This window comes from Oryzias melastigma, linkage group LG5 (genome assembly GCF_002922805.2).
Source record: "Oryzias melastigma strain HK-1 linkage group LG5, ASM292280v2, whole genome shotgun sequence".
Taxonomy (NCBI): Eukaryota; Metazoa; Chordata; class Actinopteri; order Beloniformes; family Adrianichthyidae; genus Oryzias; species Oryzias melastigma.
In genome coordinates, this window is record NC_050516.1 from 29,981,021 (window position 1) to 29,995,159 (window position 14,139).

At 36.2% G+C, this 14,139-nt stretch overlaps 2 protein-coding genes across 4 annotated transcripts; one reads left to right on the plus strand and one right to left on the minus strand.

Moving 5' to 3' along the window:
- Positions 1-23: 23 nt before the first annotated feature.
- rrp9 (ribosomal RNA processing 9, U3 small nucleolar RNA binding protein) lies at positions 24-7,286 on the minus strand. 2 transcript variants are annotated; one of them, XM_024269917.1, is made up of 15 exons: positions 7,068-7,286; positions 6,859-6,953; positions 6,546-6,658; positions 6,405-6,472; positions 6,247-6,288; positions 5,864-5,990; positions 5,021-5,145; positions 4,841-4,933; positions 4,666-4,766; positions 3,914-4,048; positions 1,553-1,615; positions 1,340-1,485; positions 1,114-1,193; positions 962-1,035; positions 24-232 (listed from the first exon to the last, which is right to left on the minus strand). In XM_024269917.1, the coding sequence occupies exons 1-15, from the start codon at positions 7,149-7,151 to the stop codon at positions 133-135; spliced, it is 1,446 nt and encodes a 481-aa protein (XP_024125685.1). In that variant the 5' UTR covers positions 7,152-7,286; the 3' UTR covers positions 24-132. The 2 variants fall into 2 exon arrangements, with proteins under 2 accessions (XP_024125685.1, XP_024125683.1); XM_024269915.1 differs by having other exon boundaries at positions 1,328-1,485.
- A 142-nt stretch (positions 7,287-7,428) lies between these two features.
- LOC112144980 lies at positions 7,429-14,139 on the plus strand. 2 transcript variants are annotated; one of them, XM_024269918.2, is made up of 6 exons: positions 7,429-7,798; positions 7,957-8,135; positions 8,208-8,364; positions 10,333-10,505; positions 10,626-10,854; positions 13,728-14,139. In XM_024269918.2, the coding sequence occupies exons 1-6, from the start codon at positions 7,795-7,797 to the stop codon at positions 13,928-13,930; spliced, it is 945 nt and encodes a 314-aa protein (XP_024125686.1). In that variant the 5' UTR covers positions 7,429-7,794; the 3' UTR covers positions 13,931-14,139. The 2 variants fall into 2 exon arrangements, with proteins under 2 accessions (XP_024125686.1, XP_024125687.1); XM_024269919.2 differs by having other exon boundaries at positions 7,429-7,718.

Here is a 14,139-nt window from a genome sequence, read left to right on the forward strand (position 1 = left end):
CTCATTAAATAAAGGAGACAATAGATGTTGCATTTGTTTATTTAGAAAATAAAAAGTACAGAGTCTCAAATAAACTGTTGAAGATTTGAAATAAAAAGTACATCTTTTAAACCTAAAATACAAAACTCTTCATTATTGGGTTGAGTTGGGTTCCTCTGAATTTGGTTTTCTTTTCAGAGGAATTATGAAGATTCCGTTTTTGGCTTCCTTTAGTCTCCACCATCGACCCAACCTGCACATAGAAACACAAACGAACAACACGGTAAGTGATCACAAAGAAAACAAGAAAACATTTTATTCAATTAGATCAAATTTAACAAAATATGATATTTTGGAACAATTAGTCACCAAAATTAGATGAAAACACATTTTAAGCTACATTAAAATCAGATTAAATAATCCAAAAGTAATAAACAATGCAGCTTTTTCTTAGGAAACTTGAGCTAATTTGTAAGAAGTATGTTTGCTAACAGTATTTTAAGGATTGTAAAATCATATTTTTCACAGATTACTTTGTAAGTTTTTATTTTGTTTTTGTGCTCTAAATGAAATAAACTGTTTATTAAAGAGTTTTCTCATCACTTCAGTGAGTTCACACACTAAATCGGCTTTTATTTCACAGAAAATAACAAACCAGCGAGAATGTGTTTTTCAACACTATTTTAGACATTCTGATGTGGTTTTTGCTCGTTTTATGTTGTATCTCTTATGATTAAGGGATCTTTTATTCTGCACGGTGAGTCTGCATTAGGTTAAAGTTAAAAACCGAGTTACAATCTGAACTTGTCTTTTAATTTATTTCTTCTTTCTCTGATCCACGTTTAATGAAAGTTTTCAGTCTCCCTTTTTGAAATCTCCGGATGGTAAAAGCCTGCCATCTAGAGGAAGTTGCGTGTACTTAACAATAAAAATCATCAGAGAGTCTGTGGTTTCCATGGAAACATGCCCTTTAGTTTGATACCTGTGCTCCTGCCCAACTCCCGCCACCAGAAAATGACCAGAGCTGGAAAACTTTAGACTGTTGACAAAACCAGGCTGTAAAAAAATAAATAAATAAAAATTAAATTAATGAATTTATAAAAAATGGCTTCATTCTACAGAGTAAATACTTACCACCGCCACGCTAAACAAAAGCTCTAGCCCACGATAATGCTGGCCGCATTTCCACACGTTCACCAGTGAGTTGTGAGAACCTGCGCAGAAGACGAGCAAATGAAATAAAAAAATAATAAAAAAAATCAACTCCACCAATAAAGGTGTTTTCAAATGTGACAGCCTAATGGAGTAACGGCTGCACCCTGCAAGTAACCATAAGGACGACTCTCACAGCCAGAGGCACCTGAGGCAACAGTATCCGAGTTCTGAAGGGCCGCTACAGAGGACACCCAGTGCGGCTGCTCCAGCCCCGCGTCGCCATGACAACCGTGAGCCTGCTTCACGGTGCTGAGAGGCTTCTTCTTGTTGACGCTCCAAAGAGACACAGAGCTGCGGAACATAAAACAGACTGTTAGCGCAAACAGATAAATAAATGAACGTGAAGAGCGGCTCGTACCCGTCGTCTGCTCCCGTTATCATGTGCTCCTCGTTTATCAGCTGGATGCAGTCGATCGACCCTCTGAAGAAGAAATGGGTCACAGGGAAAAATATATTGTGAGCTCAAGTATAAATACGGAGGATTTTCTATAAAGCAGAACTTTGACACAAACGTGTGAATCTTTAAAACACTGAGGATTCTATTTAAGGATTGATATCCTCAGCATCACTTTTTAAAATCTCCAAAATTTAACCAATTTTTATTATGTTTAATATTAACCATTGTGAGATTGAAACTCCTAAATCAGTCAAACGTCTTCATCAACACTCTAGAGAGATTCTGTATTTTTGTCTTTATGGTTCTTTCTCTCACAGCTGATGTTTGACTCCCACTCAAGCTTGTTTATACATCAGTGGAGAGAAAAAGAAACTTCACAACTGGTTCATCCCTGTAAGAATTCAACACCAAATGCAACAATTTGAAAACGGTTGAATTTAGGCAGCTGTCCTCTACAGCAGGGGTCCCCAAACGTTTTCTTTTGAGGGCCACATAACAGATGGGGGCTGGGATCAGTTTGTAAGCTAACAGAAAAAGTGTAACAATCACAGCCTAAACTTAAAGATTTATGGTTTTCAAGAAAGCCAGACATAGCCAAAATTTAAATAATTCATTTCTGTAATCCTCACAGAAAAAATACTATTTTAAAAAAAAAAAACTAAAAATATAGCATTACCTTCGATGGATTAATAGCTAAAGATGCTTGAATTGATAGCTAAAAATACTAAAGCTGATAGCTAGCTAAAATATTAGCAAGGTGCCAAATTAGCCGAGAAAACTCAAAAAAAAAATTCTAAATTAGCCAAAACAGCTAGCATGTAGCTGAAATTAGCTAAATGCCAAATTAGCCAAAAAAAAAACTGAAAAATATATAATTTAGCCAAAACAGCTAGCATGTAGCTGAAATTAGCTAGATGCCAAATTAGCTAAAAAAAAATGGAAAAATATCTCATTCAGCCAAAACAGCTAGCATGTAGCTGAAATTAGCTAAATGCCAAATTAGCTAAAAAAAATGGAAAAATATCTAATTTAGCCAAAACAGCTAGCATGTGGCTGAAATTAGCTAAAAAAAAACTGGAAAAATATCTAAATTAGCCAAAACAGCTAGCATGTAGCTGAAATTAGCTAAATGCCAAATTAACTAAAAAAAACTGGAAAAATATCTAAATTAACCAAAACAGCTAGCATGTAGCTGAAATTAGCTAAATGCCAAATTAGCTAAAAAAAAAATGGAAAAATATCTAAATTAGCCAAAACAGCTAGCATGTAGCTAAAATGAGCTAAATGCCAAATTAGCTAAAAAAAATGGAAAAAATTCTAAATTAGCCAAAACAGCTAGCATGTAGCTGAAATTAGCTAAATGCCAAATTAGCTAAAAAAAAACTGGAAAAATATCTAAATTAGCCAAAACAGCTAGCATGTAGCTGAAATTAGCTAAATGCCAAATTAGCTAAAAAGAAAACTGGAAAAATATCTAATTTAGCCAAAACAGCTAGCACAAAGCTAAAATGTTAGGTAAACTCCAAATTAACCTAAAATCTGTAAAAAGCCTAAATTAGCCAGAACAGCTAGCATGTAGCTGAAATATTGACTAAATAAAAAACTGGAAAAATGTCTAATTTAGCCCAAACTGTTTAGGTGGAGGATGGCCGGATCCGGCCCACGGGCCGTAGTTGGGGTACCCCTGCTCTACAGCGGACAATCTGCAGTGTTACAGCAGTTTTTGTTTTCTTTTTATCTTGTGTTTTTTATTTTTATCAGAGTGGGACCTCTGTGTTTTTGTGGATCTTTGTGTCCATCTCTGTTGATTTCTTTCAGGAGTGGTGCTGGAAAGAGGCGTAACAGAAGCAACAACTCAACTATATAGTTTTTTATTTATTTTTTTTTTTTTTTAAATACAAAAAAGTTCCAATATTCTGTCAATTCAAAAAGAAGAAACTCATTTTTTTTTTTGCTAAATGATCCACATGGACTTAAATATTTAAAACCTTTATTTCTTGTAATTTTGATGACTTATAAGATAATATAAACCTAAAATTGTGTGTCTCATAAAAGTGCAATATTCTATCAGATCAATTTAAAAAATGTGGTTTTAGCAGAATTATTAGTCTTGTAAAACGTTATTTTTTATGTTTAGTCCTCTGCATGAATTAACATCACAGTGATCAGACTGGGTCACTGCATGGATGTACTGGAATCCCAGGAGGCTTTGATGCTTCACTAAAAAAAAGTTGAAATATTTAAATCTTTGTATAATGATTCTTTGCTCCCTTTTTGAACTGACTGACAGAAAATATTGACGGAGAACTTTAGGAAACTCACTCGTGTCCGTGAAACACCAGCTGAGACTCCTCTGCTATCTTCCACACTCTGACGGTGCCGTCCCGCCCCCCAGCCGTCACACAACGCTCACGGCTCAAACAGTCCAGTCCGGTGATGGCGTCCTGATGACCAAAACTACACAGAATTCATAAAAACAAGTTCAAGTAAAACATCAGGGGAAAAACTGCAACAGAATAATAGCAATACAAACATTTGTAACTCCAAGATTTATTTCTGATCAATTCTATTAAAGGACAATTACATGTTTTTCTTCAACACTGGTCAACATTCAACATAATTCAAACCATGTAAAAAAGTATTTTTACTTTACCTTATCTGCACCACAAAAAGTAACAGAAACAGTTTAACAACCCACTATTATTCATTTTTAATCAATATTCTCCCACAAAACATCTTTGATGTTTAAGTTAATTCTATAAGGTTTCATTTCCAGAATTCCCCTCAGCATGAACATGCACAGATTCATCCTCTGGTTCAACTAAAAGCCAAAAAAATAACATTCTAATGACTGTCAGGTTTTTTAAGCAACAGATTCTCATTCTTGAGTTGTCATTTCTTCTTGTTTGCTGATATATATGTACTTTAATACAATATTTTATTAAATTGATTATAGTTTAGATTTACAAAAGTTGATATAAATGTAACTTGTCCTCCTTCCCACAAACACACAGCATGCGTAAAAATATAAACCTCAGTAAAAATGGTATTGTTTGGTTTAAATAGACACTCACAGGGTTTCTACATAAGCGTTCTCATCCACGTTCCACACTTTGACTGAGCGATCGTGAGAAGCACTGTACAAATCGTGAGTTCCCTTCCTGAATGACAGACCCTGAAAGGAGACAAAAGCTACAAATCAGCTGAACTTTGAAAGGGAGGAACCTGAATGAACAGAGTGAGACGTACCGACACGGGAGCTTTATGTCCTGTAAATTTATACAGATGTTTACAAGTGTCTCCCTCCCAAATCATGATGAGTTTGTTCATGTCTCCAGAGGCCTAAGAAGACGAGAAACTATATTTTTACAACTCTCTGGTGACGCCGTCTCCCATAAACATGGAAGAGGAGGAGTCAAGACGTCTCACCAGGTATTTCCCATCAGATGAAACGGCCATACACAGAATGTGAGCAGTATGTCCGACGTGGCGTTCCTCCGTCCCCTTCCTGCCACCTGGTATTTTGTGCACCTTCTTGCCACTAGCAATATCCCCTAACACACAAAATAAGCATTTTTATTAAAATAAAAGTAATTAAGTTTGATAAAAGACGTTATTTGTGTATAGAGGTGCAACGGATCTTTGTTTGAAACATGCTTCTCGACAGTTTATCCAAAAATCTGTTAAACTGTGGGCGGAGCTTCCTTTAAAAACTTTTTTCGATCGGGTTTATTTATTTTAAAGAGCTGATTAAAAGCATCCGTGCACGTCTCAGATCTCCCTGTGAGGAGCAGCAGCTGTCCTGCAGCCGTTTCTCCTGCAACAGGGACGTGTCGTCGGTGGTACGGCAAGCCAAAAGGGCCAAAAAACACCAGGAAAAGCAGCCGTGGCAGCGGCTCACCTGCACATGTACTACGGATAATAATAATTATTTGAAATATTTAAATGTTCCTACTAATACTACAATTAATACAAAAATAATTAAAGTTTAATTTTTAATTTAAGACTTAATTTAGACATGGGGGGTTGCATATTCAGCATTATTTTCTCAGTTTTTGTAGATTTGGTCTCCAAACATGTAAATGTAACCATGAAACTACATGTTTATAAATGTTTTCTCAAATATATGTTTATAAGCTTTTCAAAAATGTAATTTTAGGCTCTTGTTTTTTTTCCTGTCGTTATATTTTTTTCACTTTTTACTAATCTGTAAATGATCCGAACCGTGAGTTTTGTGATCCGTTCCACCTCTATTTGAGTGCGTATACAAACATTTGATGATGGAGCAGTCTTTGGCAGCAGAAAAGATGAACTTGTCATCAGGGGTTAAGACCAGGCAAGTAATGGGAAGCTTGTGTCCTCTTAACACCCGGATGTCTGTTGGATCTGGAGCGATGAGCTGTAAAAACAGAACAAGTTCATTCAATTATCAACAGGTAATTTCAGCGTTTCTATTCGTCTATAAGCGGATGCATCAGAGTGGAGCTGAGCGGGGAGCTTTTTCAAACAGTGTTTTTTAGCGTCTGCTCCTGATTTATACCAAATTTTAATACAGAGATACTCAGAAATGCAATTTTAAGCTTCATTTACTTCCTCCATCATGTTAAAAACACATTTCTCCATCAAAGTGGGTCATTAAATTGAGAAATTCTTACCTCTTTGGCAATAAACCGTTGGAGTTTTCCCTGCTGTTCAAGCTTTGAGGAAAACATTTAAGCAAATGAGAAAAAAATGAGTCAAAAGCTTAGTTAATATTTTTTTAAAAATGAAAATACAACTGTTTTCAATCAGTTAAAAGGAAGATGAATCTTACCACTTCTTCTTGAAGTCTTCCAGCGATCAGCTCCGTCTCCAAGGGTTCATCTTCTGCTTTCTTTTCCTCTGAGAAGGAAAAACGGCGTTTAACCTTTTACTCAGCGTGTCCGAACGACGTCAAAGCTGTGTCCAACTTTACCCTCATCCTTTAGCTGTTCCAGGTAAAGTTTGGCTAATCTGAGCTTCTTCTCCTGGGGAGTTTCGTCATAACCAACATCTTGTTTGGGTTGCCTCTTCTTTGATACTGGGGGGCTAAAATAAATAAAAGAAAATGAATGATAAATGCTACAGGAGACCATGTCAGACAGAATACATTATTGTTGTTCAGTATAACAGAGTTACATTTTCATTATTACATTTTTAAAGAGAAATCACAATACATCTACGAATATATTTGCTTTTATTCGTCTGCTTAAACGGATGTTTATCTTTACGGGTGGCCGTGAACGCACCCTTCTGTTTCAGACTCGCTGGAAATCTCCTCGTTGTGTTTGTTGCTCGGTTTCTTTGCTCGTAATTTATTCTTCCCATCTGCACCACCACCAACCTAAAACAAAAGACAAACGAGACATTTTTAAGGACGTCATACTTAAAAAAGAAAAGTAACTCTCCCGTTATCGACATCAACCGAGCTAGCTTGGGTTGCTAGTGGTTTACTTGCCTTTCGTTTGAGTCCTGCTGTATTTTTCCCCTTTTTTGCCGACTGGGAGGCAACGTTTGACTTTATAAAGAATGAAGAAGACATACTGGTGCGTTACGAGCAGCTTTATCTAAATAAATAACTGCTATGGCTGTTTTTACTCCGTAGCATCAAGTCAACATTGAACCCATGTGGGTAGACAGCATGCAGAGCTGGAAAATCTAAACTGCTTTCTGATTGGCTAGATTTAATGTCTGTCATGACATACCCCGCCTCCTAAGAATTTCTAGGATTTTCATTGGTTAACGCGCGGCAGGAAACTGTACTGAAGGGAAATACTTCCCTCAGGGAATACGTTTCAGCAACTTTGTTCCGGACGTACTTTTAAAATACACGCAATAAAAAAACGCCGGTCAAAAAGCTACAAAAACTTTATTCTTTAACACACATTTAAAAGATCAGCATTTTACATATATTTAACCGGAAAGTAATGCGGTCGCTCCACACGAATTTCTAAAACCCCCCATCAGGACCGTTGTACTGTAATACTGCGGTAGTACTACTACTTCCTTTACTACGCAGTATTTTGTGTACTGCACTGCCTTTTGTCCTGCATTTGTCCTGAGTGGAGGCGTTTACGGGGGTTTTCTGGGAAGAAAACGGATCGGTCAGGTGAGGAGGTTCGACTTTACATCTGATTTGAACCGTTTGATTCATTGTTGCCCTCAACAGCTGGAGGTTCGGAGTGATGGGTGAGAACGGGCTTTAAATGGTTATATGTGATCCACTTAAGATGTATTTTCAATTAGTAAAAAAAATGCAGAAATAATTAGTAGAATTACCTAAAAATATATATATTTGGACAGAATGTTGGCTGAAATAACAGAAAAATAACTTTTTTTGTTTGCAGATTTTCCCCTCAGTGCCATGCCACCAAAGAGAAACTTCACATCCAGTCCCACACACCCACAGGTGAAGATGATAAAGATCGGAAGTGTTTCGGATGCACATGAGTTTCCCAACTTCTCAATGGAGGAAAACTACCTGGAGGAAGAGCCATCCAGCCACATGCACCTCCTCAAGAATGAGGTGAAAGTCTGTTTAGGAGCTGAAACTGTTGCATCATGTCAGAAAACTTCATGTTGTTCTTGTTGTTTGTAGCCTGAAAGTATCGACTTTGATGAAGAAAATCCTGGCAGTCCAGGCATCAGAACAGACACCATCAGCCTGTTGATGAAAATAGAGCAACTCCAGGCACAGCTGAAGTACGAGCGCAGATGCAGACTGCTGGCAGAGAAGGAGCTAAGGGAACTCAGAGGTGGGATCTACTATTCAGATGTCAACAATAGGATTGGGTATCGATTCTGATTCGATTCATAAGAGTCTGGATCGATTCGATTCCGATTTTTTTCCTATTCTTCAAAACGATACGACTGGACATTTTTATGTAGCCGTGGTGAAGACACAGCTATCATAATCAGAAGCCACGCCCCCCCAGAGGAGATTTTGGAAACAGAGGCTTCACATCAACATGAAAAATGGCTTTTTAAGACATTTAAGTTGTAGGATTTTGGTTAAAAACTTCATAATCATCATTAAAACATACTGACAAAGTATTTTTTTTTTTTATTAAAAAAAATTGTTATAGGGGACTTTAACATCTGTGCCATCACCAACTTTGTTTTTAACCTTTGGGTGTGTCCCATTACGGGAAGGCACAGGGAGATCCAGCTAAGCAGCCGTGTGAAGGGTCTTTCAAAAGGATAGAGACTGAAAAGCTCATTTCTCACCCATAGAAGTGAACACAGGGGCCCTATTTGACAGTGCTATACCCAGCTAACTATAATGCAAACTCTAATACAAATACAAAAATACTTCCAAAATATCTAGAAAATTACATTTTCAAGCATATTTTGGCATAAACTCCAAGTGCTTTCATAAGAATATTGCAAAAGAAAACAGGCTAAAGTTGAATTAGTATTGCAACTATATTTGTTTGAAACTGAAAGTATCACTTACAGAAATAGGGTTGGATATGCCAGAAAGAAATACTCTTTTTCTAAGAACTTTACAACCATTACTTTAAAAAAAAGGGAATATTCTGGTGTATTCATTTTCTTGCTACATTATGAGACGGGGCCTGAGTAACTTAATGTAAGTTAATTCTGTGATGGTGCTTTTATTGCACATAAAATATATTTTTTTTACTTTGTAATTAGTTTGCTAATTATACTAATATAAATTTCAGAGTTTTCACCACTAGTAAATGAAGTGGCAATCAGCTGTAGTTTTAATTTTGAAACTTGTTCACATTTCAGAAACGATTCAATTCGATTCAATTCTTTGTTTCAATTCTTTCTCTCCACTATATTCAATTTTGAGTTCACTCATTTTGACACATTTGTTTAGAAATACAACTACTCTGTGTTTTAAAGATATTTAGATTAATCGGATTCAGTTCACATACTGTAAAATTTATTAGTGAAATAATGAGATTAATATCATACAGTGTTACATAGATTCCCAAAAGGAGAAGTTCTAACAAAAATGTTCAGATCATTAACATTGTAAACATTGTTCTGCTTCTCCTTCAGTTTGGCCTCTAGATGGCGACTGCGCTAAAGCATTACACTTTATTCCAGAAGAAGAAGAATGTATGAGTAAAAAACTGTGTTTTAGACCACAAATGGTTACTTTAATAAAAAATATTCCCTTTAAAGAGTTTGGAAAATTCCTGCCTGTGAGTTTATGAAGATATTTATCTGTCAGAAATGTATGTTTAGGTCAACAGAGCGTTAGTATTAGCCGTCCTATAGGAAATCCGTATAAATATTAGCATCAAGCTAGCGGACTTTAGCTTTATGTGCTACATTGATATATATTTTTATGAATCGATTATTAATCTATTATGCTTAAATTGGTTCAAATCGATTAATTGATTGAATCAACCCAGCCCTACTGAATTTATATCTCTATTGCGGAACAAAACACAGTAATTATGACAAAGTTTTGATTTCACCGTGGCAAACTTTGTTTTGTTTTTTTTCTACGTTGCGCATTCATTAAAATTGTAAAGGCTGATGCAGAAAGAAATGTACGTTGTGTGAAACTATAAAGTATTATTGGAAAAAAAAATGCAGTTTTTACAGTATAGAGGTGGGCAGGGTCACAGTAACCGCACTGCATGATAGACCTTGCCCAACTTCTCTCCTTTCTCTAAGGAGAGAATTTCGGTCAACGTTGCTGATGTAACTGAACTTTTATCTCATTTTTCCTCCTTCCGAAGAGATGAACAGCCTCATGATTCAGATGAGGCACACCGCACACGAGCTAAGGGTTACCCTGGATCAGGTTCTTCAAGGGGGCGAGGCAGCAGTTGCCCCACAAACAGCCGATGAACCCGTCACGTTTATAACAGAACCCGAGGCCCAGATGAGAGCAGCTCCCAATGTTTCAGATGTGAGTGTTATGACCTGTTCAATGAAGTGTATACTTATGTTGAAAAGAAGATATCTTTCCAAAAAAAAGATTTCCTTTGTTGTGTTTGACTCTTGAATGTTCTCTTTTCTCATGTTTCAGGAAGATCATAAGTTTGTGTATCTCTCAGAGACTCTTCGAGTGCCAAAGAATCTCTATGAGCGCATTGCAGAAATAGCAGATTACAAGAAGTATGTTTCAGCAATGCTGATGGTACTTTTTGACCGAGCCACTCTGGCTACGCATTGCCTTCAGGCCCGCAAGACCAGCTTTGTGGGCGAGGAGAGCCACAAACCTTCACTGCCGCCTGAGATTCTGAAAAGCCTGATAGGTGAGAGAAATCCTTCGGAGAGAAAGATAAAACTCTTTTTCAAAGGGATCTTCCTGCTCGTTTCTGTACGTTTTTTTGGCAAGTGAAAACTCAATCACACTTCCAGCGATTTTAGTAATCTTAGCATCAACACAGATTAATCATTTTGTTTTTACATTTAAACTTAAAACAAACAATACTTAAACACTTTTTCAGCTCATTATCCAACACATTCCATTTTTTAACCCCAGCAAAATAGTGATTTGTTTAAGTGTAGTTTTTACTTTACGTACCTTAAAGTCATTATTTATTCTACTATTTCCTTCATTTATCACAAAAATACTTTGTAAGCTACTTGGCAACATACGATTAGCCTTAAAATATATTTTAAATATATTCAGGGGCTATGTTTTCATCTTTTATAGAAATTTCAAAAAATTTACCATTGAGCTGTTATATTAGCATTATGCTAGCTCAATTAGGTAACTTGGTATCTACTCGGGTTTTTTAGGCTAATTCAGAGTTTAGCTTCTGTTTTAGCAACAGGCTAACGTTTTTGGCTAATTTGTTGTCTACTCTGGTTTTTGCTCATTTACAGTTTAGCTTTTATTTTAGCAGCAAGCTAATGTTTTTGGCTAATTTTTTATCTACTGGGGTTTTTGTAGACTAATTTAGAGTTTAGCTTCTACTTTAGCAACAGGGTAACATTTTTGGCTAATTTGTTATCTAATGGGGTATTTTAGGCTAATTAAGAGTTTAGCTTTTATTTTAGCTACAGGCTAACATTTTTGAAATATTTAGTTTACTGAGGAATTTTAGTCTATTTTGGAGTTTAGCTCGTATTTGGCATCTCCTTTTTTTGTTAGTTAATTTGGAGTTTAGCTAATATTCTAGCAACAGGCTAATATTTTTGACTAATTTGTTATCTACTGGGTTTTTGTTAAGGCTAATTTAGAGTTTAGCTTCTGTTTTAGCAACAGGCTAACGTTTTTGGCTAATTTGTTGTCTACTCTGGTTTTTGCTCATTTACAGTTTAGCTTTTATTTTAGCAGCAAGCTAACGTTTTTGGCTAATTTTTTATCTACTGGGGTTTTTGTAGGCTAATTTAGAGTTTAGCTTATATTTGAGTAACAGGATAACATGTTTGGCTAATTTGTTATCTAATGGGGTATTTTAGGCTAATTAAGAGTTTAGCTTTTATATTAGCTACAGGCTAACATTTTTGACTTATTTAGTTTACTGAGGAATTTTAGTCTATTTTGGAGTTTAGCTCGTATTTAAGCAACATGCTAGCTTTTTTTTGGCTAATTTGGCATCTCCTTTTTTTGTTAGTTAATTTGGAGTTTAGCTAATATTCTAGCAACAGGCTAATATTTTTGACTAATTTGTTATCTAAGGGCTGCACAGTGGCGCAGTGGTTAGCGCTCTTGCCTCACAGCGAGAAGGCCCCGGTTCGATTCCCGGCTGGGACCTTTCTGTGTGGAGTTTGCATGTTCTCCCCGTGCATGTGTGGGTTTTCACCGGGGACTCCGGCTTCCTCCCACCGTCCAAAAACATGCTTCATGGGTTAATTGGTGACTCTAAATTGCCCCTAGGTGTGAATGTGAGAGTGAATGTGTGTGTGATTGAGGCCCTGTGACAGACTGGCGACCTGTCCAGGGTGTACCCCGCCTTCGCCCATCAGTAGCTGGGTTAGGCTCCGGCACCCCCGCGACCCCGAAAGGGTTAAAGCGGTCTGGAAAATGAATGAATGAATAATTTGTTATCTACTGGGTTTTTGTTAAGGCTAATTTAGAGTTTAGCTTCTGTTTTAGCAACAGGCTAACGTTTTTGGCTAATTTGTTGTCTACTCTAGTTTTTGCTCATTTACAGTTTAGCTTTTATTTTAGCAGCAAGCTAACGTTTTTGGCTATTTTTTTTTATCTACTGGGGTTTTCGTAGGCTAATTTAGAGTTTAGCTTCTGTTTTAGCAACAGGCTAACGTTTTTGGCTAATTTGTTGTCTACTCTGGTTTTTGCTCATTTACAGTTCAGCTTTTATTTTAGCAGCAAGCTAACGTTTTTGGCTATTTTTTTTATCTACTGGGGTTTTTGTAGGCTAATTTAGAGTTTAGCTTCTGTTTTAGCAACAGGATAACATTTTTGGCTAATTTGTTATCTAATAAGGTATTTTACTCTAATTAAGAGTTTAGCTTTTATTTTAGCTACAGACTAACGTTTTTGACTTATTTAGTTTACTGAGGAATTTTAGTCTATTTTGGAGTTTAGCTCGTATTTACAGTAAGTAACATGCTAGCTTTTTTGGCTAATTTGGCATCTCCTTTTTTTTTTAGCTAATTTGGAGTTTAGCTAATATTCTAGCAACAGGCTAATATTTTTGACTAATTTGTTATCTAATGGGTTTTTTTAAGGCTAATTTAGAGTTTAGCTTCTATTTAAGCAACAGGCTAATGTTTTTGACTAATTTAGCTTACTGGAAAAGTTTTGGATATTTTAGAATTTAGCTAGTATTTAAGCAACATGCTAGCTTTTTTGTGCCTAATTTGTCATCTGCTAAGTTGTTTTAGGCTAATTTGAAGTTTAGCTCATTTTTAGGCAACACACTAAATATTTTTGCAAAATTGGCATAAGCAATTTTACCACAAGTTTTTCAGAAATTTAGGTCAGCTTCAGCATTCTTTTATAGTTCTTTAACCATTTTTTAAGCAAATTTTAGCAAACAGCTTTAGAATTTTCAGCAAATCACTTCAGCAATTAAAGTAAATTGCGTCACCAGCAAAAAGCTTCAGCATCTTAATTCACTACTTTCAACAAAAATGATTCACACTAGTATTATCGCAGGTAATGCGACTTTTCTAGTTTTAAATGATTTTATGAAATTGTTCTTTTTTTCAGATCACGTTGTGGAAAAGTTTTGCGTCGACAGCAGCCAAGTCAAAACTGCGATCCGCACAAAGCTGAACAATGAGGACAAGCTCTTCAAGAAGAGGCTGGGGATAGGCAGAGCTGAAAGCAAGCCTGTGTCTGATCAGACCTTTTCCCAAGATGCTTCACTTGTAGTGGACAATGGCGCTGGAATGAGCAACTCTCATTTCTAGCTGGTGTGTCTTTATGTCATCTCGTGTCAAATAGGATGACAGGTTGCATCTTCTGAACAAAAAAGGTTGTTTTTGCACACGGTTACCTGCTTCATTTCATTCCTTTCAGCATTTGTACAAACGTTGTTTCTTTTTAACTTCTTTTTACCACACTTGTAGAATAATGAAAACTGTTTTAGGAACACTAATAAAATTAAAAAAGACTGTCA